This window comes from Hesperophylax consimilis, chromosome 2 (genome assembly GCF_061612785.1).
Source record: "Hesperophylax consimilis isolate HC1 chromosome 2, BYU_Hcon_1.0, whole genome shotgun sequence".
In the NCBI taxonomy this organism is placed as follows: Eukaryota; Metazoa; Arthropoda; class Insecta; order Trichoptera; family Limnephilidae; genus Hesperophylax; species Hesperophylax consimilis.
This window is the reverse complement of record NC_142837.1, coordinates 25,235,637-25,262,166: the sequence shown is the minus strand read 5'-3', so window position 1 is coordinate 25,262,166 and position 26,530 is coordinate 25,235,637. Positions and strand designations below refer to the sequence as shown.

At 33.1% G+C, this 26,530-nt stretch overlaps 1 protein-coding gene across 5 annotated transcripts in view; it reads right to left on the bottom strand.

Annotated features, from left to right (window-relative positions):
- Nucleotides 1-2,009: 2,009 nt before the first annotated feature.
- Nucleotides 2,010-26,530, bottom strand: part of EndoA (SH3 domain containing GRB2 like, endophilin-A) — a 241,762-nt gene continuing 217,241 nt past the window's right edge. For 2 of the 5 annotated variants that reach the window (XM_089641843.1, XM_089641848.1), the window contains 10 exons: nucleotides 26,340-26,408; nucleotides 24,867-25,083; nucleotides 24,158-24,291; nucleotides 21,241-21,307; nucleotides 20,078-20,137; nucleotides 18,767-18,867; nucleotides 18,360-18,463; nucleotides 15,822-16,327; nucleotides 9,530-9,666; nucleotides 2,010-8,354 (listed from right to left, as the gene is read on the bottom strand). In XM_089641843.1, the coding sequence (XP_089497969.1) occupies nucleotides 8,235-8,354; nucleotides 9,530-9,666; nucleotides 15,822-16,327; nucleotides 18,360-18,463; nucleotides 18,767-18,867; nucleotides 20,078-20,137; nucleotides 21,241-21,307; nucleotides 24,158-24,291; nucleotides 24,867-25,083; nucleotides 26,340-26,408 (1,515 nt within the window). In that variant the 3' untranslated portion in view covers nucleotides 2,010-8,234. Of the gene's footprint in view, nucleotides 8,355-9,529; nucleotides 9,667-12,813; nucleotides 12,913-15,821; nucleotides 16,328-18,359; nucleotides 18,464-18,766; nucleotides 18,868-20,077; nucleotides 20,138-21,240; nucleotides 21,308-24,157; nucleotides 24,292-24,866; nucleotides 25,084-26,339; nucleotides 26,409-26,530 lie in introns of all 5 variants that reach the window. The other 3 variants (XM_089641865.1, XM_089641856.1, XM_089641861.1) reach the window with 3 other exon arrangements.

The window sequence follows — 26,530 nt, the reverse complement described above, 5'->3', positions numbered from 1 at the left end:
TGAAATTTTCTGTTTTTTATAATTTGACTTCTTCCATAAGTAAGTAAAGGTTTTTTGTATATTTTACAAATATAAAAGAATACATTATTTTTAGAAATGATTTGTACTTTAAATGTGCACAGTGGTCAAGTTTCAGAGAAATTTGGACATTGATAAAAATATATGAAAACAATTTATTTTGTAGATTTTTTTAAATTCTTAAGATTCTTTATTTATAGTTATATACATATTACGTTAAATATTTTTTCAATAAAAAGTTCCGCTGTTATGTGTGATTGTTATTTGTAATTGTCACGCCTAAAAATGATTATAAAGTAGAACTTTTTTTTCATACAAAAAATATAATAGTTATAAATAATGTACATATTTTCTTTTTACATATAAATTATATTATTTGGCTTTCAGTCACGCCAATTTTTGGGCACTGAAAAATTGGAACTGATTGTGGAGAAATCAGACATGCCATAAATACCTATCTATACCTAATGTAAGCATTCAAGCCCCCAAAAAGGGCGTTAATTAATAAATAAATAATATCATAACGAAAAATTTCTTCACATCAAATTGCAAAATTGGAACTGATTTGTTTTCCATAAAACAAAAATTCTACATTGTTTAAGCATAAGTTTACAGACAATTACACATATTACCTGTAAAGTACAGTAAGTCATACGAATTTTAAAAAGAGCTATTCATCTTTAAATTATTGTACAATCGTGCAGATTGTTAGATCATTTATTGTAGATAAAATTGTACAATTATCTTCCCAAGTTACTACACTTACTCACGTTAAAATGATTTTCAAATTTAAGGTAAAATTTAACCAAGTTATAATAAATCTCTTTGCCAATATATACGTACGTTTCCTTTAAATATGGGAAAACAGAAGACAAAGGAGTTTTTCCCGAACAAAATGACGGCACCAAGGAAAATGCTTAACGGAATGGAGAAGGTACTACTTAAATAAACACTTAAAAGTAAATTTTTGTGCTACGTTTTCTACAGAACATAATTGTAAAATGTCAGTTCAAATAAACTTCCACTCGATAAACTTCCAGCGATTCCTGAGCCTATTCAATTTGGAGTATAAGAAGTAGAATCATTTTGGTTTCCGGTGACATATTTTTTCCACTTCAAAAGAAAAACAAAGCATTGGACGGTGAAGGTCGGGACGGGCGTTACCAAAGATCAAGATCTTAATTTTGATATCAAAACACCGATATAAAATTTTATATATTAACTCCCACTTATGTATTGTAAGTTCCTCCCGTCATACAATGAGTAATGTAACTCATCCGGATTGATATAGCAAGAAATAAAAAAAATAATAATGAATTAAATCTAAAATCTGAGATGTAAAATAACTGTAATGTAAAAACTATTTTTTATGTAAAAGTTTTATTGGTAAAAATATTATATTTTTCTAATTTTGTACTGTTTCGTATGTGAAACTTATAATTTTGATATCAAAATATCAATGTAAAATTGTGCTTATTAACTCCCACTTATGTATTGTAAGTTCCTCCTGTCCTAAAATGAGTTTTTTAACTCATCTGGATTGCTCTAGCAAGAAAAAAATAATAATAACTAAAAAGGATTTGTGATTTATGATTATTTGGGATCCCTTACATGCTGCATATGATTATATACTGTACATAGATACCACGAATTTCAAAACACCATGCAAATTATGCAATTCATTAACTAATGCCAACAATAATGATAATTATTATTATCATTTGAAATTTATATTTATAAAATTTGTCCTTCTGTGTGATATTTTGGCCAACGCGGCGCGTAAATGAAATGGCTCGGTCTGTAGATCCACCCACTGGAAGCTCGTCAACTCATTGGAAACGCCCATATCTGATATTTTTTTAAGTCTTATTTCGGCTTAAGGAAAGGACGCGTGCAATGAAGGGATGGGTGAAATGAAGGGATGGGTGCAATGAAGGTATGGGTGCAATGAACAGATGGGTGCTATAGAAGGTAGCAAATAAAAGCAGACAAATATTTCATGTTTTATTTATTAACATTTGATGTTATCATATAAGTTCAGAGGCAAAGTACGAGTAATGAAATGTACGGATAGAACAAGTGAATATATTATTTAAGACAAAAGTAATAACAACACCGCCATCTTTGTTCTATTTATACATACAATTCATATTGTTAATTAACTATAGTAACACTCACACGGCCACCAATCCTATTCTTATACTAATACATCATACATATCATTAACTTGTCAACATTTAGAAACCAATTTAGTATAGATTGACATTTTCATTTGTAGTAGCAATTGAAGGCGAATAGAGTTATTTCCACAGGTCATATTATTATAGAATTATAGCTTACTTGAAAGGAATTGGAAAGATCTCAAATGGAAATTCAATGTTTTGCAAGCACAGACAATTCAATTTGCTAATATTATAGTCGTAAGAAAATACAAGCATTTTTGGAAAACCGTGCCTAAGTTGTTGAGTTTGGTAAGGATCAATTTAAAAATTTAAATACCTACAAATGGTATTGGATCGAATTCAAAATATTACTGAACATCCGCCTTTGGCTAACTGTTTGGAAACGTTGTGGTAGGCAGCTAAAATAATAAAAGAGAAATCAGATTATAGTTCACGTCAACTCGATGAAGTAATTTAATATTGCAATAAATCATTGGGCAACTGCTCTTATATACTACAATATGACTGATTTATTATATTTATGGTAATGGCGCAATCTGCTTCAAACTCCTCAAATATTGCCGGTCTCTTTATAAATTTTTAAAATGGAATAACATTGAGATAGGATACAAGGAATAACGCTCCATGAAGTGAATGTTTCATGGATAGATTAATATTCAAGCTTCATACAAAACTTAAACAGATAAATTTAGCACTACGGCAATATATATCATCATCAAATATTTAACACTGTTTCTTGAAAATATTTCTAAGAACACTGATAGAAAATAGATGTGTAATTTCTATTATTTGGGGGATAAATATTTGCACATTCAACACACAATAATATGATACTTTTGATGGGATCCCTTTGATTTGAATATAATTACGTAATAATAAGAGTAGGGCTTATTTAATATACGATAATTAAGAGCTAGGTATTGTCTTTTTCATTTATGCCAGATTTGGGACAACCTAGAATCCAATAATTAAAATGGCAACAAGAATTGGATTAGCAAAATGGCAACATTACGTGTTGAGAACCCATCGGAAACTATTCTATAATGCAATCAATATTGACAAGAAAATAAAACAATACATGTAGTCACCTTTCAGATAAAAGTCAAGAGTGCCCTGTGGCGGGCGGGAGATTACCGGGCGGGCGGTGTGGATTTGATTTTTATACAATCTACAGTTTTATTCCGATACTGATGAAATTTTGCACACTTTACCTTCAAAGCAAGAGGAAGGTCACTGTCTACATTAAATTTCGAAAACTCTGCATAAAGTGTAATGCCTGGACAACGCCAGGGACTTCAGCTAGCACCCTTACAAGCATAGTCGATTTTCCGACAAGCTCCTGACATCAGCTGTGATTGGAAAAAGTGACTTAGTTGGTGATGTAAAGCTGAACAGTATTAGTCTTCTAGTTAATAATTGATTGAAAACATAATAGACTTTCCAATAAGATCATTAAGAAAAAGTAATACTCCAATATCAACAATGAATATAATGCGCGGATAAGAATCCCAGATATAATATAATGCAAACAAGCACTGACTCGGTGGTAGAGAGACTCTGGTCTTGAACTGACTTCACTCCCTTTAAACTACTGTATGGTATTTGGTGCTCAGTACTTCGACACTTTCTAATACCATAACAATTCAGTCATCAAATTAACAGTCTGAATTATTGAAGGAAGAACAATAACATGATAAAACAACTTTTAAAGGTCTGAAGACGGATAATTCATAGACAACTTTTAATTTGAATGTGTATTAAAGTATAACATCTTTGTTACACTATGATTCAATTGCACAAATAAAGCATCTGAGTGTCTAAGTACTTATACTGGGATGCAAATTTATCTGAAGAATACAAAAAACCATTGCCATTTATTACTTCAAATAAAATGATGGGATTTGGATAGATAAGCAGTGAGCAGCGATGTCAACTCTTACATTAAAAATTGTGCCAATTAATATTTTGAAACTGTACTACATATCTAGGATTCAAACCAAATGTTATTTTGAAACTGTACTACATATCTAGGATTCAAACCAAATGTTATTTTGAAACTGTACTACATATCTAGGATTCAAACCAAATGTTATCGATTCAAAAAATATCTGGCATATCAACTTAGTTATAATCACTAAGTTTATTGATATTAGTTTTTTGAAAATATTTACGTCCAATACTTATTCTTACAATATGATGAACGAAGCAAAACATTATCCTTCAAGAATCTTAAAATAGGTACTTTAAATTAAAGAATGGTCTGCCGATATGCATAACTAACCGTTGGGAGTAGAATTACTCCACAAATAAAATATTATTTTTATATTAGTGAAGAAATATCACAAATAGTTCACACCATAACATTGTTCCAAAAGTGAATACATAGATTTTCCCAAACATCACTTGAATTATGTTTATTTCAAAAACACCTCTTCTCCATCTGTTATAGTTATGAGATAATCATCATTTCTTCAATCATTTTCCCTTTCGCTCTTGAATTCTGTTTTGTTAATGCCCTTTTTCCATTTAATTCAGCTGCAAATAATCCAAATTTTAAACTCATAAACATATGTTCGCTGTCGTAAGTTACTAACATTACTTTTCAAATCTAAATGTTTAAATGTTCACAGTATTCATATAGAGCGGGATAAATTTTTTCAATCCGTTTGCTAAATGTGCGGACAAGCAGTGTTTTTCAAACAAGTGATTCTCACTTCTAATCAAAACTCAAAAGAGCGATCAATTTGTTTTATCACATAGGTGTTTTATCTACGAACTTTCACTCTGGATAAGTCCAAACTTCCTACCTACGTATAAACATTGTATAAATGTGCCTGTTAGTCTCGTCCTATTCCCGTCAATTATTAATATACCAATACGTGTTATGTAAATTAAGTAGGTAGGTAATTAATTTCCAACAAATGCATATCAGCAGAGTTTGCCATCAAATAGGTTAATTGAAGAGTGGCTCCTCTTTACTTCAGTAGCAGGTATTTTAATTTAATTTACTGATAAATAAGTGAACCATTTCATGTTAGTTTAATCTGTGTTACAGTTCCCACTCTTCAAACTAGTCAACTCGATGGCCGTCAATAAGTCATCATTATTATTATGTATATACATCTAACAACAAAATGAAAACATCAAATAGTATTTAATGTTTCAATATCTTATGATTAGGCAAATTTAAATCTGAGTTAATTTAACTGGGAAGGTTTATGTTGGTAATGATTTATTCATGTATAATATGTATGTATTTACACCGAAATAGCATTCTGAAGTTTCCTAAATAGTGAAAAACTGACAACTCATCTTAGCTTTGCAACATTTCTTAATACTGGCCATAGCTATCATTTTCATATTTATACAGTCTTTCCCATAGAATAGATACAAAAATCTCCATCTTGTATGTTTTATTAGTCGGGTTGGTGGTTAAGACCATCATAAAATGCAGCAAATTGAGACGATTATGAAATATATATTTATATTGCAAACTTCTCATTATGTGTGAGTAGAGAAGACTTTGAAATTTGATGTTTTCTGCATTACGTAAATTCAAATATTAGTTTTTTTTTTGTTCTAAATAAGGACAGATTTTAAACTCCTCCCATTCTAAAAAGGTGAGATTTTTTTAAGACACTGAGTGACTATACTGTACCTACTCTGTCACTTTCAATATAATTATCTAGTATACGGGAACATTTCCTATGGTTCAGTCACTCGTAAGAGCCAAATTTTTAATCACTTTTAAGAAGGAAACCTCAAAACTAAGTGGGTGAATATATAACTGTCTTTCGGTGATTTGGGGTGTTAATTCAATCAGAAGCCTTCAAGACTAGATACTCCAATTCAACATTTTGAAGTATTCATGACAATATATTCTATTATTAGTATGCATCAATTGAAATACATTCCACTTTAAACCAAGTTATTCTCATCAATACAGTATTATGATAAAATATTGGATGGAAGCAAGAATGAACATTTGTGGTTTGTGTTATTTGGGTCAGCAATTATTGTTTTTGATAATGAATAGGAATCGTATCATCGATTGAATACTCAAAATGAAATCTCGATAAACAAATCAATAAAACTTCTTTAACGGGGATAATTTTGTATTATTCTCAAAGTATTTACAGAATGTTAAGAAATTTTCAACAACTTAAATGAGCTTCAAAGATTGTTTTAGATCAGGGTTTTGTTAAATACAATACCCGATGTACAAATCAAAACGATCTAGAAAATGTTTTAAATTGGCAGAAAGCATTAACTTGAAATAATTGTATTAAATATACATAATTGAATTCTGCATAATTCCCTGAGAATATTGCTTCAAAATATTGCTCACATATTTGTCACAAAAGAGTGATACATTAAATTAATATGTACTATGGAATGTAATTCAAGTTAATTTAAAGAGAAATAATCCAAACATTTATACATTTAAATAAAACGATAGATTAACACGGGTTTTAATTATATGGATTAATTATTTTTATCGACACACATTAAACAAATAAAACTAAAATAATTATATGCAATTCCAAGTAATCAAGAAATTCATAAATGAAATAGAATTACTGAAGAAAAGAATCCATGCGACAAGTATACTTTAAGTACAAATTCAAATTATAAATCAATTAAATATAAATGTATAATTATCATTAAAATGTAGTCATTCATTATGCAAGGAAAACAATCAACACACTCCTTAAACTAATGTAAAATAATTAATACAAAAAACGTATTAAAAACGGATAAAAACATACAAAATACGTTATACAAAAAAAACCTATTATGGCATGTTCATTTTGCAATGAATCTGGTATAAGTTCATAAATTTACGCAAGTAAAAGAGGTTCATTAAAAAATAACTAACATAATAATTTATTAAATATAATTAGGAGTCACTTTCACGCTTAATTTTTCTTCCAATATTATTATTTTAAAATTTAAACTAACCAAGTATAAAAGAAGAAAAAGAAAATCGGCAACAGGGAGGTAATGAAGAAATATTAAAAATATTTTGTAAAATATGAATTATGTATTACAAACACAAACAAACTTGGTTATAAATTCATACTGGTAAATTAAATTGTACATTGTTGATTTGCTATTTTCACGGTCAAAAGGATTATGGTGATTAGTTTTTGGATTATTATGCCATGATACACTTCCTCCTTCTTTAGGCAATGTTTCGGACAGCGTTACAGTGTCCATCACCAGGGCAATCATAAATTGTACGTAATCAATTAAATTGAACAAATCATATCTAATCAAAGAGTTTTGTTTCTGAATAACGGCACGAGTCATAACAAGATTATCTCTGTAAAAGCATTTAATTCCAAGATAGCAATTAAAGTATATTTTCTTTCATATCATTTGCACAGTGTACATTTCTGTTAAAGATCATAGGTAGATAATAATTATCATTTTCAATACAAGGGTTTCAAATATGTGTTACTTTATTGTAATGCTTCTAAGGAATTGAAACTTGGTCATAATTTAAATATAAGTTACAACTTCATATCATGACTCAAACAAGAGCCATGCCACGACTCAAATATGAGTTACAACTTCATGTCATGACTCAAATATGAGTTACAACTTCATGTAATGACTCAAATATGAGTTACAACTATATGTCACAACTCAAACAACGGGTACAACCTCATGTCATGGCTCAAATATGATATACATTCAACTTCAAATCGTATTCAAAAATGAGTTACAACCTCGTGTCAAGATCCAAAATCGGGTTACAACCACATGAGATGGCTCAAATATGAGATATTTTTCTTGTTATATGACCGCATGCTGCAATTCAAAAACGAATGCATATTTTTAACACTGAAGGATCCAAAACTTAAATAGCTGCATTGTAAGATGAGTATTTTCACGAGATACAAAAAGTTTTCTCTTGCAGTTTAATAACAGTTTACTACATTATCTGTTGGGAGTTAATAGCTTGCGTTGTGGGTGTAGGGTGGGGGTTGATGCTGGCTGCTGTATGCTGGGTGGGGGAGTGGCAGATTAGGGGAGGGGGTTGGTGACGTTGACGTAAGACACTGGAAAGTATCCAGTGCGGCCGTTGACAGAGCCTTCGTACCAGTTGTCGTCCACCTTGTTAACCAGAGTTATGATGTCATTTTCCTGGAAAAGAAAAAAGATGCTTTAATTAACTGTTCCAAATCTGTTATTCTTTTCAATTTCTCTTTTTTGTAATAAGCTGTACTGTCACTTTACAATAATTTTAAATTTTTTCTAATTTTACAAAAATAAGGGAAAAAATTCATTTCATCTAGATTATGTATTGCTATTGCACATATTTCCACATTCGCGGATTGTGCATATTTACATGATCCATGAAGTTATATTAAACACACATAACTACCTGTATTGTGTCATAGACTGCCTTGAAACCGTCAACATTGTTAACGTTAACAGGGTTATACATATGGTAGGATGGGTATGAGAACCCAATGGACTTGGGTATGAGGACCTAATAGACTTGGGTATGAGAACCTAATGGACTTGGGTATGAAAACCTAATGGACAGTTGTAAAATGTATACAAACTTATAAAAGGGGCCTGTGGATTTGCTCACAAATTAATTCTTGCTCACGATAACTGGAGCCCATTTTAAACGAGGTCCTGTAAGCTTAGCTTATCGGTAAATCCGTCACTGAAGATAAGTATAGTAATAGTCAGCGATGAAATATTAATATTAAGTCACATGCGCAAGCTAATTCTTTTTTAAATTGTAATCTCTTACCAGATAATGTGTTTTATATTAACCCTTGAGACGTTGTTGATTTGCACGGATCGAACCTTCTACAAGCTTCCATTTTTTCAAAGACAATAACAAGCACTATTTCGTTCTCTTTCTGACATAAAAGAAATAATTAATTTTTAGATGAGAGGAAGAGAGATATGTATATGCATTTTAATAATGTGCGGTCGTTCTGGGACAAATATGGTCTTAGGAGAGTAGTAGTAGTTAGTAGTAGTCTTAGTTAGTAGTCTTAGTTCTTAGAGAGCGCGCACGGCATTTGGGACTGTTTGGGTCTTAGAAGGTCCCAAGGGTTAAAAAAAGTAAATAATCTACCACAAGTAGTTTCCCCAGAATAGCTAATTATATTCAGAGAAATTATTTTTTTTAATTGTGCCTATCATCAACGGCGGCACACAATATTTTCATTTTCCAACAAAGAAGGAGTTAGCAAAGGTATATCAAGGGTCCTAATTATAACCTGCCTGCCATACTGAAATCCTGCCTTGCCTGCCGAACTGGAAAGATATGTATAAGATTTTCAGTTATATATTACCTTGAAGCCGAGTTCTCCCGGATTCTCGGGCTCGAAGTCGTAGAGCGCCGTGCAGCACGGGCCCTTGGCGGCCTGCGGCTGCTGCGGCACCATGGGCGTCCGGGCTGGCGACTTCATAGGCGACGGCAAGGGGGACGCTGGGGAAAATACAACAGTCATTACATGGCCCAGGTTATTATGCTGTTGAGGTAATTACACGGGCAAAGTCATTACACTTGCAAGGTAATTACATGGGCAACATGATTACGCCGTTGAGGAAATTACAGTGGATAGTGTGAAAGAGTAACTACAAAGTCGATGTGGTAACAATGGATATTTTGGAAGCATTATTATTTGTCAAAGATGAAAAAAAAAGAATCAATTAGGAAAGTTAAAATTTTTTTTGAACTTCTAGTTTGATCATTGCAAGTGAGTATTAAATTAACTACGATAGGCATACCAAAACTGTTATATTATGGTTGAACCTTTGAATCAAAGCAATTTAATGAAAATACAGGTACATTAAAATAAATACTGTCACCCTAGGTACTATAAAGACTTCTTAAGTCTATTGGTGGATAAAAAAAATTAAGATGAATTTATTTCTCAATGTTACGATATGCCATATTTATAGCCATGTTAGGTTTTTGAAGATCATCATAATTTCATCCCCTCATAATTTTTCTCTAACAGACTTAAGTGATAAGGTTCTATGTCAATGATCTTAGTCAAAATTGAAAATGTGGAGAGGTATCAACAGATCAAAAGAAGTAAATAATTTCGGTTCTAATAGCAGTTAGAACACTAACAGCAGTCGTTACAAGATTCAAACTGAAAGCAGTTCATGACCTAAACTGGGTCAAGACAGAAGTGAGCCATGACACAAATATGGGTCAAGACAGAAATGGGCCATGACACAAACATGGGTTGTAACTAGATCTAGATTTTCTGGAACAATTAAGAATGAACATTTAGAAGTACTTGTTCTGTTCCCAAATACTCCAATAAATTTGAACCCAAATCTTGGAACAAAATACATGGGTAGCAGTGACTTTTAGTATGACTGTGACTTTTCAGTAAGCTAGAGTGGTAATATTGAAAAATACTACATAATGATGTTGTTAAAATTCAATTTTTTGTATGAAAGAATCCTGAAAAACTTCATACAAAAAATGCATATTTTGAAATAATATATAAATATTTCAGTTACAACAACATTAATAATGTTTAATCTTACCACTCTGAACCACTTCTCACTGACAATTCACGCACCGCCACTGACAGATAGGTCATACACCATATGTAACTGAGAACTAAATACTGCTAGACGTGCTGCATCTATTTTTGAATGTAAGGATGTTTTATTATAAGAGATGTTCTAAGTCCTGTCTAATTGACCACCAATCTTACAATTAGGGATGGTACAGAAATCAAACATTCTACAGAAAAAATTAAGACAAGTAATTTTCATAAAATTGTAGGAGCAATTTTAATTTAAATTTAATCAACATAAGAATGTGGCTATCATTAACATGACGGTGTACATTTGAGAAAAAAAATAAACTGAAAGATCTGAAAGAGAACTAAAATTTATCAAAGAGTAAAAATAGTATTCCGACAGAAATAAAGTCTACATAAATACCAAGAGCAAGTAATTAACTACTCAAAATGTGTATGAATAAAAACAAATAACACAAAAGCCATTAATTATAATTGAAGGTATTAAGAAATTCAATTAGCCATAAAATTATAGAGAAGGAATAAAAAATATTATTTGCCATTTGGTTATGTTAGCACTGGCAAGAGAATTGATATTAAAAGCAGTTAGTAAGTAACAACACACAAAAACAATAAAGCAATACAGTAATCATTAGTAAAGCCAGTAGTATAAGGAATTGAATTAAGAAAGATACAAAAGAAATTTCAAAATGCTCCAGAAAATATTGTAAATAGTATAAAACCAATTTTGCACAAAAACGGCGCTATATAAATCATCCAAATATTATTAAAATTAATTTTTGATGTGTATTAGAATGCATAATAAGAGTTTGAAATCTTTTCAGAATTTAATAAAGCATGAAAAAAAATTAACCATCATGCTATCGTTAATAATAATTTAATAAAGCATGGGAAAAATTTGCCATCATGCTATTATTAATTAATCAAGGACTATTAAAAATAATATGCAGTGTTGTCACCCAGTGGCTTTCTGAAAAGCCTTTTATAAATGAAAAATTGATGGGAATCTATTCTTATAACTTTATAAAAAAAAATCTCTCTTTGCCAATGTGGTATTGAATATTTTGAAAACAATATTTTTTAGAAAAAGATAAATAAAGTTAAATAGAAGCATGGTCTCAGTGGGGGGTCTGGATCCCAAATGCAGTTAAATAGAAGCATGGTCTCAGTGAGGGATTTGGATCCCAAACGCAGTTAAATAGAAGCATGGTCTCAGCGGGGGATCTGGATTGTAAATGAAGTTAAATAGAAGCATGGTCTCAGGGAGGGATTTGGATCCCAAATGCAGTTAAATAGAATCATGGACTCAGTGGGGGATCTGGATCGTAAATGCAGTTAAATAGAAGCATGGTCTCAGTGGGGGATCTGGATCCCAAATGCAGTTAATTAGAAGCATGGTCTCAGTGAGGGATTTGGATCCCAAACGCAGTTAAATAGAAGCATGGTCTCAGCGGGGGATCTGGATTGTAAATGCAGTTAAATAGAAGCATGGTATCAGTGGGGGATCTGGATCCCAAATGCAGTTAAATAGAAGCATGGTCCAGTGGGGGATCTGTATGGTAAATGTTCATTTATTACCCCCAAAACGACATTAACTATAGTCATTTAGATCAATTGAACCCCTTGAGAATCCCATTTAATATCATCTGTGGAAAAAAAATCAGCTACCAAGAATAGATATTATTATAAACAAATACAAATTTAAAAAATTACAACTTTTAATCTAATTTTATGTCTGTAAATTAATTGTGTACTCATAGTATGTTTCAAAGGACGGAACATGACTATTGACACATTAAATCAGCACACAAACTAAAGAACCTTTCAACAAAAAAATTACATTGAAAATTTTTGCTTTTTACAAAAATTGGGTGACACCACTGATCTAAGGGTTAGGTTTAAAATCATGCCCTAAAAATAAATCAGCATTTAACAAAAATGCCTTCCTTTAAAAAAAAATCGCATGCATGAGAAAATAAATTCTAAGAAAGAAAACCTAATGAACGCAGTGAGTGAGAGCGCTTCATACGCAGTGCCTCACGCACCTTGTGCAGTATCATTATTACCGTTGGTGGAGCGTTGCGAATTGTTTTGCGAAGCCCCACCGGGGAATAGCTCCAGATTGTTAGGCTTGCCGTGCACTGGTGAGCCTGACAGAGAGCCCCCTACAGCAAGGACCAATAGATTGCGTCACATAACATTCGCCTCTGTTACATGTCACTACACGAATCATGCACCATAATCCATTCACAGGGATTTTGTGGATTATTTATTTATATTTCATTATGAATTTGGAATGCATTGAGAAATTACACATTTCGACATCAGTTAAGAAAATAAAGTTGAAAGAAATGTTCAGTTAGATCGTGTTCGCTAGCAATAAATAAAGGTGTCTCTAGTGGGCAAAAGATAATACGTAATAACATAATGATACCCCATAATATGTATTGGAAGAACACAGCTGGTCAGAAGTGGCGGCATGTACTAGGGTGAATATTACAAAAAGGCTTTTGTGTGTACTAGAGTGAATATTACAAAAAATGGCATTATTAATGTTGTTATAGCTGATTTTTTATTTTCTTTTCGAAGATTTTCAGGAAATTTCAGTTTGGCCGTGCGCTGCACGGATTTCCTGAAAATCTTCATACAAAAAATGTTAATTTAAAAAAAAAAATGGTTTTCAACTACAACAACATCAATAATGTCATTTTTGTAATATTGGCACTCTAGTACACCCAAAAGTCACTAGCCGCCACTTGTCAGAAGGTTGCAGTGATAGCTTCATGTTTAGAGCAGTCGCTCCGATATCGGAACAATTGTTGATTAAAAATATCATTTTGCTTCAAGTGGGTATGAAATGTTAATATCAATTATTATGTTTAATATTACATGAATTACAAGTTCACAGTACTGCACTAGGTTGGACCCGCGTGAGTTCATGGAGTCAATAAGGGAACATATTATAATTTCACTGTTGTGAAAATGTGTAATTTGATTGCATATCTTTTTGGATGTTTGCCAATTGGTGTGAAATTTTGAGAGATTTCATATACAATTTGAAGATAGAAGTGATTAAACAAGAGAGACAGAGAGAGAATACAGCTGTCATTCTGATACTGTAAAACACCGAAACACCGAATATTACACTTACCAATTATTTCACAGAGAAACAAAAATAATGATAGTACAACAATAAGAGTAGAAGGGAGAATCATAATAATTGTAACAAAAATATTTTTCAAACATCAAATAATAAGTATACAAGATTAGTTAGGAAGATACAACAATATCGTATAGAGAGGTGGGAACACCAAATAAATAAACAACAATGCATTCCAATTCGGAAAATCTAAACCAAAAGTGAAAAGCGCAGGTCACCAATTCAAGAAATCATGCCAAGTGAGAACTTGAAAATTGATGACAAAATGACTCTGGGAAGTTTTTTACAAAGAAAAAATCAACTTTGTAATTATTTATGAAAGAGATTGAATCATTCATATTGAAAAACCTGTTTCACATCGATGATGACAATCTTAATTGAATTATTTTCTTTCAAGTATATTTTCACAAAGTATTGTTTCTGTCTATGCTTCAAATTCCAGCATATTTACGAAACAGAAACAATTTACTAAATTTAAAATCTATGGAAATAGGTTCTGGTAATAAGGAGATGGGAAAAGAAAGGAATAAAAAGGAAAGAAGTTAGAAATTATTGACAAGGATAACCCACAGCCCCGTTTGACAGCAAAATACAAATTTTATTAATGATCTTAATTAACCATTTTTATAAATATCAATAGCTCTAAACTTTTGTAACGCTGAGATAACCAAAGTAGAATTTTAGGGAATTGAACCCAAATTTTAATCCCAATTCAGTTGCTTTGAAGTAAACTTCCTTGTATTTGACAGTTAAATAAAGCTTTAAAATATTGGTCCCGATATTAGAAACCAGTATCCAGAAGCATCAAGTTGAGTGTGTTTATTTTAAAGTTAGGTTATGATGTGATGAGTTTCATGTCAGTTATTTGTAGAGAGGACATCCATGATCAGAGAAAGAAGAAATATAAAGTTGGAATTACATACCACAAGCATAAGGGCAGACTCCAACTGCTTCGAATGTACTAACTGCTTAATATATCATAACATGACATAATCTGATCCTAGAATCATGTTTGCATGCAATCAATTTATATTTTTGGTTTGTAATATTCTTTCTTGGATCCGTAGTCATGTGAAATAGTAAATACGTAAAAAACAATAACCAAAAAAATCATAAAAAGAAAGTGAGCATTTTTGACCTGCGTGCTTTTTGTTTTCTCCATACAAATTTATATTCCTGATTTTTTTTGGAATAGCATAGAGTCTATAGGAATTTGAAATCTTTATGTTTATGCGTGTTGAATATAAAGCAGGGATTCGACATTAATTGTGTATTTAGATAGCCAATTTGTGTGTTGCGGTACCACTCGTGGTGCATTAGCAAATAGCAAAATAAGTGGTCGCAATAATCTTGTTTCAATATTGTATAGCAGTTGAATTGTGAAAATGCGTGCGTTTAGTTACCCCATAAAGCAAATAGAACAAGCGAGATCAGTTAACGCCTTTGGTCCAACCACCACCAATTTCTTTGTAAACGTATTTGATATCATGCATCATTTTAATTTGATCATATCGTTATAAATTTGAACGAATAACCCTAGTTTTCAGAATAGAATGAATTCACATTCAAAATTAGAAAGATATTAGAAAATCAAGACAGGTGAGAAAACTGCTCAAAAAATTAAGTAAAGAAAAAGTTAACATATTGAAAAGAAAGAAACGTGAAAATAATTTCTTTCAAGAAGCACCCAATCATATGAATTTAATACTTAAAATATCAATCACAAAATGTAAAATTTCATAGCACTATTAGCTATATCATACTTCCAATCAACCCTGATAATAATAAAAAATACTATTCAAAAAGAAAAAAAATCAATCACATTCATTCTTCCCGCAACCTCTAAATAAATAAAAACAACAATTAAAAAGAACACATGGAAATAAATAAAACAAAATATAAATGAACAATCACCTGACCACGGATCCAAGGGCCGATTTAGCTGATGCAAAGGGCGAGAGGGGGGCGGCATGACGGCGGAGGCAGCGCTCTGAGCACCGCGGGCCCCCCAAACCCCCGGGGTATTGGCCTCATTGTCCCAACCAGAACTGAAAGGATCGTCCCTACCAACTCCGCCCTTACCGTTACTATTATTATTGCTACTACCATTGTTGGTTCGGCGCTCGTTGAATGAAGCCGAACTGTTGGACATGCGGGGGTTGTGAACGGACCATGCGGGCTGTTTGGACGATAGATTGCCGATGGACGAACTGTGGCGAAGATTTGAATTGTTATTGTTACTGTTGTTGTGGGTGGATAGGTTCTGGTTGGAGCCGTGGGTGGAGCCGATAGGGTAGGGGGGGTGGGGGCGACCATTGTTGAGACCGAGCGAACCGTCTGTGGAGATGCCGTCGATGTTCAGGTCAGCCAGCGTCTTGGGGACAAACTCCATCTTGGGTCGGGAGGCAGCCTCTTCCGTCCTGCAAACAGAAAGACAGATTAGATTAGAGTCTTCTAAATTACTACAATTATTTTAAAGGAAATTGGAGAAGCACTCGCTGCTTGTTGGCAATGAGAATTTTTTTTCAAGTAATTGGATTCAGGGAAGGGAGATTAATTTCGTCAGAATGGATATGTAGATATTATTCAATATAATAAAAAACAGTAACTATAATTATTTTTTAATTTTTAACAGATCGGTTATTGAATAGTTTCTAAGGATTATGTACTTATATATTGCAATAAAATCTAATTTGGGGGATATGTATTACCCCCCCTCCGATGCAAGAGGGTTAACTTACACTCTTTATACCGAGTGGGATAGATATGTGCATATGTCTGGATACATATTCTAGTTACTTGGATAATTTAAGAAACAAAGTACATTACAATGTATCATCATAAAGTCTCATGTAAGCTGGTTCAGTTGTAGTGTACGTAAACCTTTGAAGAGACCAAAATTTGCATTACACAACACTGTTGACCTTTACACCGCTCAACAGGTGTTATGGGCAGGACTACGCAACGCTGATTTTGACAATTGAGGGGTGTAGAAGCAGATCTGCCAAAAATTTTAATTTTTTTTAGTAGACACGAAAGATGTGTTGCACAAAGGTGCAAAAAAGTTTTGCACCTTTGTCTCATAGGTTATTTATTAAAAAGTTTTTTATAGAATTTACTTATGACCATTTTACACTTGACGGCTTCTGTGGTCAGGGGTTATGGCTCTCGACTAGCAAGCAGGAGGTGGTGGGTTCAAATCCCAGAGTGCGCAAGTAAATTTTATTTGATTAATTTGTGTTATTTCACAAATTACTCATTTAAAAATAATTTGCGGAGGGTTCCAGAGTAGAAGATACTCTTAGGACGGGTTGTTTCTGAGAATTTGAACAATTCATCAAATTTCAACGTTCATTTACGGGTTCTGTGAAAGTCTTATTCAAATTCTGTTATTATATCATTATAGGCTAGCTGCTTGACAGAACTGAAATAAAAACAGAACTTTAAAATATCTTTCACAGAACTTGAAAATTAACTTTGAAATTTGAAGAATTGTTCAAGTTCTCCGAAACAACCCGTCCTTAGTATCGCCCTGGTGTAAGACCACCATTCAGAATTGAAAAATTGCTTTAAATGGCTTTGGCCGTGTTCAGTGACCAGATCTGAATAGCCAGGTACTTCCCCACCTTCCTATTCCCCATCTCCTTTCCCTCCCCACTACCATCGGCCTCACAACATAACTCAATTGGGGTTGCTATAGTCTCACTGGCTCCAGACGGCTGGGAGCAGTTGGGACTCTTGTGCGAGTTCACATAATTTTTTTTTTATTAAATGTCCTTAAACACAATAAAATAATTACGGATTTCAGCACCTTGGCCAAAAATTGGAGTAAATAAAATGGACAGTGGCGCTTTTGCATCTCACATTTTGCAAAGTGACAGTTTGCATCTCGTCAATGTGCACAGTGGCAAAAAAAATTCAAGAGAACAGCGGCCATTTTAGATAATGGTGTAAGGAGGGTCCTGATTCTGATTGTTTGAAATTTTAAAGTGGCAGTTTTGCATCTAATCCTTTAAATAGAGGCATTTCTGCTTAAAAACATTGAGGGTGGTAGTTGGGTTCGCAATAAAGCTCTAGAATTAATTGAAATCTCAAAAAAAATATCGGCAGGTTTGCTTTTATACCCCTCAACTATATTAATTTAAAAAAATATTGGCAGGTGTGCTTCTATACCCCTCAACTATATTAATTTTAAAAAATATTGGCAGGTTTGCTTCTATACCCCTCAACTATATTAATTTTAAAAAATATTGGCAGGTTTGCTTCTATACCCCTCAACTATGTATATTAATTTAAAAAAATATTGGCAGGTTTGCTTCTATACCCCTCAACTATGTATATTAATTTTAAAAAATATTGGCAGGTTTGCTTCTATACCCCTCAACTATAATAATTTTAAAATGTATATTATATACGTATATATAATGCTGAAAACATGTAAGATAAACATACTTTTCACGCAAGTTTTGTACTAAGACATTGAGTATCTCCACACACTGCTGGTGATATTCCAAGAGACCCTCTGAGAAAGAAGTCATTTGGGCCAACTGCTCCACCTGGAAATGACATTAAATCATTATTTTGAATGAAATAAAAATACAAAAAATTATTCTAATCTCTGAATGATATAAATTACTGCATTAACTAACCTAACAAATCTAAATTAATATGTACAGGATGATTAGATCTAAATTTCTTTTAAAAACAAATTAATTTCATATTCGTAGCTTTTCGATTCGAAGCTGATCGGTGTAGTGAAGCGTCAAAATATAATTGAATTTGGTGAACTTAGAACCAACGGCTGCCAGATATAAAATAGCAATCAAATACGCAAATTTAACAATTTGAATATAACTTACTTCATTGTCGAGCAGGTTGAACATGCCGAGTTGTGCCAGGTGCAAAGATTCGGCAAACTTCTCTTCGGCCCCCCTTATCTCATCATCTGTAATATGCGATCCTAATCAACAAACATCCGCTCTCGGAGAATATCGACAGTCGTTAAATAATACATACGTTACGGACCCACAGTGTTACCAAGTGGACCAAGTACAAACACAACCACATAGTTTAAGTTGCCCATAACCAGTAGCATTTTCACAGAATTGTGCGCGTGTGAGGAATGGTGCAAATAATATTTGGAAAAAATTAAATTTAAAACACAAATAAAAAAAAAATATTAAAAAATTAGTTAAATATTTTTTAAGTTGTGTAGAATAAGGCAAATAATAAAGTATTCAATGTGAAGGGGAAATTGGTTAAAAAAATAGTTAATTCCATATGAAAAAGTGGACAAACGAAAGATAAAAGCAAAACAAACAAAACGGTAACACAAACAGGTAATAAAAAACACAAAATGAAATTAATGGCAAAATGTTTTTGATACAAACCAAATTTACGGTTTTAATTAAAAGCGGTAAAATTCCAACATGATGGATGTTATAGGTGATGCAATAATAGGTCCCAGGGTGGAATGTGGTCCCGAATTCCGCACAATTTACAATAATATATTGTATATACAGCCGTATTATTGTAAATTATACAGTTTAGAGCAGCAAGCGTGTTGGGTCCAAAATTATAAATGGCACAGGGACATGGAACAAATTGAATGAAAAAAAAAACAAAATTAGTATGTACTTTGAGAGTGTACACAACCTCATTATTTACACAAGTTCAATTTGGGGAATTACTATCATCGTGAAACTGGTTAGAACGAAATTCATATCTTAGTAGATACTGAATAACATGAAAAGTAAATATTCATTTATTCGTATTGTACCAGTATTCATTATACTAATTCAAACTAGCCAGTTTTACAATAATGGTAAGTTCTTAGTAGTTAGAGAAAACTACCCAAAAAAGTAATGTTGAAATGATATTTTATAAACTAATTTCGTCGGAAAAATGATTTATTATATAAAAAGGGTTTTGAACTATTTTTATTTTGAGGATTTGGCCAAAATATAATTATAAGGATATCTTATCGAAAAAAGAATCGTCAAATACAAAATAATAATACTAGCAGAAAACAAAACAATAGAATTTTATAAATAATATTGTATGGAAAAACACAAAGACAACATAACGGGAGCACATAAAGGGTAAGGAGGTTTCATGACAGTACACAAGTTAACGAATAACCCCCTGAAGTAACGGTTAGCCGAACATACCCTGGACTCGCATATTCTGGCTCTGTGATGGGCTCCCGTATGGGCTAACTCTGCCATACACTAATGAACAATAATATTTCAGTCAGAATAAATTCACAAACAAACTATGCCATTGGAAGCAATTCCAGAGCAATTGTAGCAGTCATTGCACTACTAAACGTGCTCTATGCTAAAATCAACAATGACATCAAAAATTTAAATAGGTAAATAAATGATGTAACTACAGACATGATTATCAGTTGCAAGGGCATATTGAAAGAATTATTAAAAATATATATCATGTTTTTCTCTTGACATTGTTACTTTTAGGGCTCAATTAATTATTTAAAAAATAAATATCTAAAACAAGATTTGTTTTAACCTATTTTGATATTAAAAAAAGCGAACTTCTAATTAAGCTTCTTAAATCATTCATTCAACACAAAGTAACGCAATAAATTTAAACATTGCGAATGAATCTTTCTGAATATTTTGGCATCTCTGGATAAATACAAAAAATTCAATCATATTTTTGAAGTAGCACAGAAGTATTATAATAAACCAAATTAACACTAAAACCAATTTACATTATTGTGCATCTCAAACTAAGTGGAAGCAAAAACTTTTGTATGGCGATTTACGGTGCAAAATATTGTAGATTTTACATTTTAGAACCATTAAACCCTAAACCTTTTTTCAACCATCCCTACAAATAATTTACAAGATCATTGGAAACAGACAGATTTCTGAACTTCAATTAAATAATTAAGAAATTTTAAAACATTTAACAAGAAATGGCAGCTAATCAAACTTTGCATTGCATAACAATTGAATTTTCAACTGTGCAAGTATGTAAAAACCTAAAAATTACATAATATCTATAAAAGAATGAGATATTATTGATATGAAATGGATGAGAACCAATAAAAATTAATTGCATTTAGCTCACTCAAGTTAAACCACACAAAAAAAAACAACATAATATTTACATTATGAATGTAAATAATGACCATATTGTGATAGCTCACACAAAAAGTCCATACCTATTATTATCCTTCCCAAAAAAAGTAGCATCATTTGTACAAATCATCAGTAAAAGAAAAGGTATTTGAAAAAATTGTTAGTGTGATGAATTTTAAAATGGTTATTTTTATGCAGGGGAAATGATTGGAAAAACGAATAACCTTTTGCTTGTCTCCTTCTCTTGCAGTCGAAGTCTAGACGTCTGCCTTGCAGCTTCTTTCGGTGATGCTAAATTGAGATAAAAGATAATTAATCACTTATTATGCATATACATAACTATAATTCAAATCTAAATTTTCCTATATTAACATTCTTCAAGCGGGCGAAAATAGGATCCCATTCGAGTAAATAGATTTTGTTTTTGAATTTTGCATTGCTTTTTTTTTATTTATTTATACTGTAGCGGTACGCCACTACTTCATTTGAACGGAATTCCAGAAGTTTCGATATTTTCCAAACAAGATTCTTGGATGTTCTTTTATTATTTTTCATTTTTGTTTGGCAAATTATACATAGCAACCAAATTGTTCTAGAAGCTTTAACTTATAAAAGCGGCAGCGTGAAGGAACTCGCTAGTATTCCGTCTCCAAACCGCCAGTCTAGTTGACCTAAATATCGCTAGCATTTTATTGTGAATAATAAACTAGATTTTTATGTTGTACACTAAGATAACCACAGTGGTGACCCCGACGTGATATGAACACGCAACCTTCTCAGCCTGTGTCGTGAACAGTGTTTGTAATTTATAATAATTTTGTTTTTTTTTCTAACCATTTTATTTTAACGTGAGAGAATACTACAACAACCGTATAGTGGCCCTGAACCCAAGATAAATGCAACAACCCCAGGACCATCCCTTCTTAAGACCATCAATAAGCAAGATCTGACTCAGCTTTTCTTTCTATCGCGGCCCTCAACCATGCCGCTGGAAGGGGAGTACTGTAGCGGTACGCCACTACTTCATTTGAACGGAATTCCAGAAGTTTCGATATTTTCCAAACAAGATTCTTGGATGTTCTTTTATTATTTTTCATTTTTGTTTGGCAAATTATACATAGCAACCAAATTGTTCTAGAAGCTTTAACTTATAAAAGCGGCAGCGTGAAGGAACTCGCTAGTATTCCGTCTCCAAACCGCCAGTCTAGTTGACCTAAATATCGCTAGCATTTTATTGTGAATAATAAACTAGATTTTTATGTTGTACACTAAGATAACCACAGTGGTGACCCCGACGTGATATGAACACGCAACCTTCTCAGCCTGTGTCGTGAACAGTGTTTGTAATTTATAATAATTTTGTTTTTTTTTCTAACCATTTTATTTTAACGTGAGAGAATACTACAACAACCGTATAGTGGCCCTGAACCCAAGATAAATGCAACAACCCCAGGACCATCCCTTCTTAAGACCATCAATAAGCAAGATCTGACTCAGCTTTTCTTTCTATCGCGGCCCTCAACCATGCCGCTGGAAGGGGAGTACTGTAGCGGTACGCCACTACTTCATTTGAACGGAATTCCAGAAGTTTCGATATTTTCCAAACAAGATTCTTGGATGTTCTTTTATTATTTTTCATTTTTGTTTGGCAAATTATACATAGCAACCAAATTGTTCTAGAAGCTTTAACTTATAAAAGCGGCAGCGTGAAGGAACTCGCTAGTATTCCGTCTCCAAACCGCCAGTCTAGTTGACCTAAATATCGCTAGCATTTTATTGTGAATAATAAACTAGATTTTTATGTTGTACACTAAGATAACCACAATATCATATATATCCCGTTAAACTACAGTTAAGTTTGAAAATATTACATGAATTTGAATGATTTTTTTTACATAGTATGTAGTCACCACACCCCAACTATAAAAAGACTGTCTGAAATTAAAGCCTACTTTGTAATGCAACTCTATAAACTGAATTTAAAGTCATGGGCCATTGAGCGATGTTTTATGTGTAAAAAATTTCAGTATTTTATTACATTACAAAATAGGTTATTATGTACAAACATTTGGTTTTCACCCTCGCACTAATGATTACAGAACAGAACAATAAGTGCAAGGATTTATTACCCACTCTACAGGTTTAGTATAGTTTCCTTTTTATTAAATATTCTTCCACACAAGAGACGAGAAGATAAGAATATGGGAGACTTGTATAACATTGTTAATACATATACATATTTATAACATTGTTAATACATATACATACATATATATAGTTGGGACTCTTACAAAAATATTGGTACCCATACAATATTCATATAGAATTATCGGACAGCAATGCCTTTACAGCCATTCAAGTAGAACTGGCGTAAAAGATGAAGAGACACGCTGGAAGAGTGTTAATGTCTGCACACCAATAAGCAATAATATAGCAAACATTAAACAGAAATTCAAGGGCAGAAATTTAAACAAGATGCCTATGCTTTTGCATTGTCAATGTCTAGCTAGGCCTTTAGATAATTTTGATAGAATGATGTCAACTCCAAGTAAGTATAAGCTCTACATAAAATTACAGGGTCTTGTCCCTTCGTGGTACAAAATGAAATCCAAAGTACCTTAGCGGTAAAAATGGCACTCATGATGAATTTACTTAACTAGTTTATCAATCTATATTGCCACAGATAAGATATGCAACACAATTCAGCTGCAAAATATATATTTTTTAAAAGCTGTAGTGTTTTTGAACCTGTGTCTCATTAACTAATCTTATTACGTAAACTGGAACTCTTTGGCATAGAATTTAATTGAGAATTCAGTCATTAATTTCTCAAAAGAAGAAAATAATATATTACGTTATCCTCGGTGACCGGATAAATCATCACAATGATAATTCATCACATCTTCAAAAAGTTATTTAAAGTCATGGAAAGTGATGAAACAAAAACTTTATTAACTGTGTTATGTAGGTTAGGTTTAAAAAAAAATTATCGCTTTTTAATGACTTTATATCACTTTTTAAAAGTGTGTTGAATTGTCACTGTGTTGAGTTATCATGGAACCGTTATCCTCATAACAATAACGTTTTTTTTCGTAAATGGTGAATGTTAAAGGATTTTAATAAAAGGAAATATTTTCTTACCATGACTTCCTTGAGATCCTTGGTCTGCAGATGGTGGAGAGGTTCCAGGAAGTTTTGTTTGATGTTGTCATCCAGGGAGTACTTTATGTCTGCCATTTGTTTCATGGATTCTCCCATTTCTATCAAACTTTGGGCTGTAATAAACCACAATAATTGAAAATTTGTACTTTTCTGGACAGGGACAAAAATAAGTTTATCTCATAGCTGGCATCTACAAGTACTGACTGGACACTGAAGATGATTGAATTAGGTGAGGCTCCAGAAAGACTCCCACTGATTTGCAAAAACAGTAACTATTGCCATGGGACTGCGATGTGAAACCACCTTGTTTATATTCCCAAGTTTTCATCTAGGACGAAAGTTTGCGATGATGAAGGGCAACTTCCTATGGAAGAGGGCACCATAAGAAAAAGAAGGAGATATTTTGCTTGCAGTCATGTGACAACTGTAAAAAATTGTACTGTGTGACTACAGACTAAGCCAATTACTTTTGAATCCAGAGGTAAGGAGTCAACTATTATTCTGAAGGACGAAGATATTAATATGCAGACAGAAATTTTCTAATCATAAAATATGACATAGGTGGTTTTGGTCAGGGTATTGCGATAATCATAGTGATAACTTACTTTTCTGTTGTCTAGGGACAGAAAGTATAAATATAATTGATTTAAGCAAGCCAAGAAATGTTTGATTCACCAGGAGCACATACCAAAGATGGAGTCCTCTCCCAGCTTCTTTCCGTAGTGTAGCATGCAGTCTCCGAGCACCCCCTCGGGCTGTGGGTAGGTGTTGCTCTTGGCCTGGCCAGACAGCTTGGAGATGCCCTTCACGGCGGCCATCTTGGCCCGGGCGGTGGGGTTGGGCTGCAGGAACTCCTTGGTCTTCATCTGCAGCTCTTCCACCAGTTCTACCGTTACATCCGTTTTCTGGAACACAAATAATTACATATTAAATCAAATAAAACACTTTGTTTATAAACCACGACTTTTTATTATTACATCCACCGGTTTCGCTACAGTCGAGCTTCATCAGGATGTGAAATTATATATTATATATTGTTGGACGGTGTCGGGTACTACTGCGCTAAAGTATTACAGTACCTAAGCTGTCCTAGAACGTAGAACCCACTGGAGGTGTCGGCAGTTGCCTAGAGGTACCAAGCGCTAAGGTACTTTACTACCTCGGCCGTATTCGGGAACTTACTGGTCAAGTAGGACGATACTAGAAACTACCAAGCTGTTCCTGCAGGTACTGGGTGACCGCTAGAAACTTCGGCGTAACGGGCGACCATATAAAAAGTAGCGACGCGCGCTTCACAGTCAGTCTAATTCTTACAAATTTTAACGTGCTTTTCAACCTAACTTAATTTCGCGCCGCTATGGCTTAAATAATTTAACTGCTTCTGTTGTGAATTTGTTTGTGTGGTATATAAAACTGTTATTCACGGCCAGTTTATCCCGGTAAACAGAATAAACCTATTATAAAAATATTATATATTTTAATTTCATCAACACTGAACATATCCTCAACCTTCGCAACAAATAGATATAATCACCTCCCAGCACCCCTAGGGCCTCTAGCGGAAAACGTCCCAGATGCTGTTATCTAAAAACAATGACTCAGACAAGCTATATCTATTTACCTTGTTTGCTTGCTCGTGCATCGTGTATCCAATATCTAAATTATAAATAGATACAATATCTTGATCTTAATTGTACAGTGCAATATACATTATAATAAACCAATTACCACAACTGTCTGGAGCCAGTGGTACTATGGCATCCCCAGGTAATACTGGGGGGAGAGGTAGGGGAAGGAGTTTTTTTTACATTAACTCCGCACATAAGGCGCTGATGGTATAAGTTCCCTCAGGGCCTATGTCATCTTTCAGGGTTCTGTGTGTCTTTCAAGAAAAGGAAGGAGATGGAGTCCTGGGAAGGAAAAAGGTATGACGGGTGGTGGGTCGAGACGTTCCTGCTGGTGAGATAAAAGGTTTCCCTCAATCAGTTTCTCCCGATCTGGCTCGCCACAGAGCAGGTAGGCAGACAAACTTCACCCCATAAACCCGGGCATCCCTCCTAGTTCACCAAACGTAGCGAACCACTTGTGATGACCCATACCCGTACATCGGTACCCATACCCGCCTCCCAAATTACTTTAAAAAGGTACTTTTGAAACTTACCCTTTCCATATCCATAAAGTCCAAATCTAGCTTGGTGCCTTCTGCACCTCCCATCTTTTCTGTGACATACTGAAACAAAGAAAACAAAAACATTAATATCTGTATTGAAGGTAAAACATGGAACATCAGTTTGCAGTTAATAAATAGCAACTTTAGTCGAGACTAAGAAACTCAATTCTTTACAAACAAAA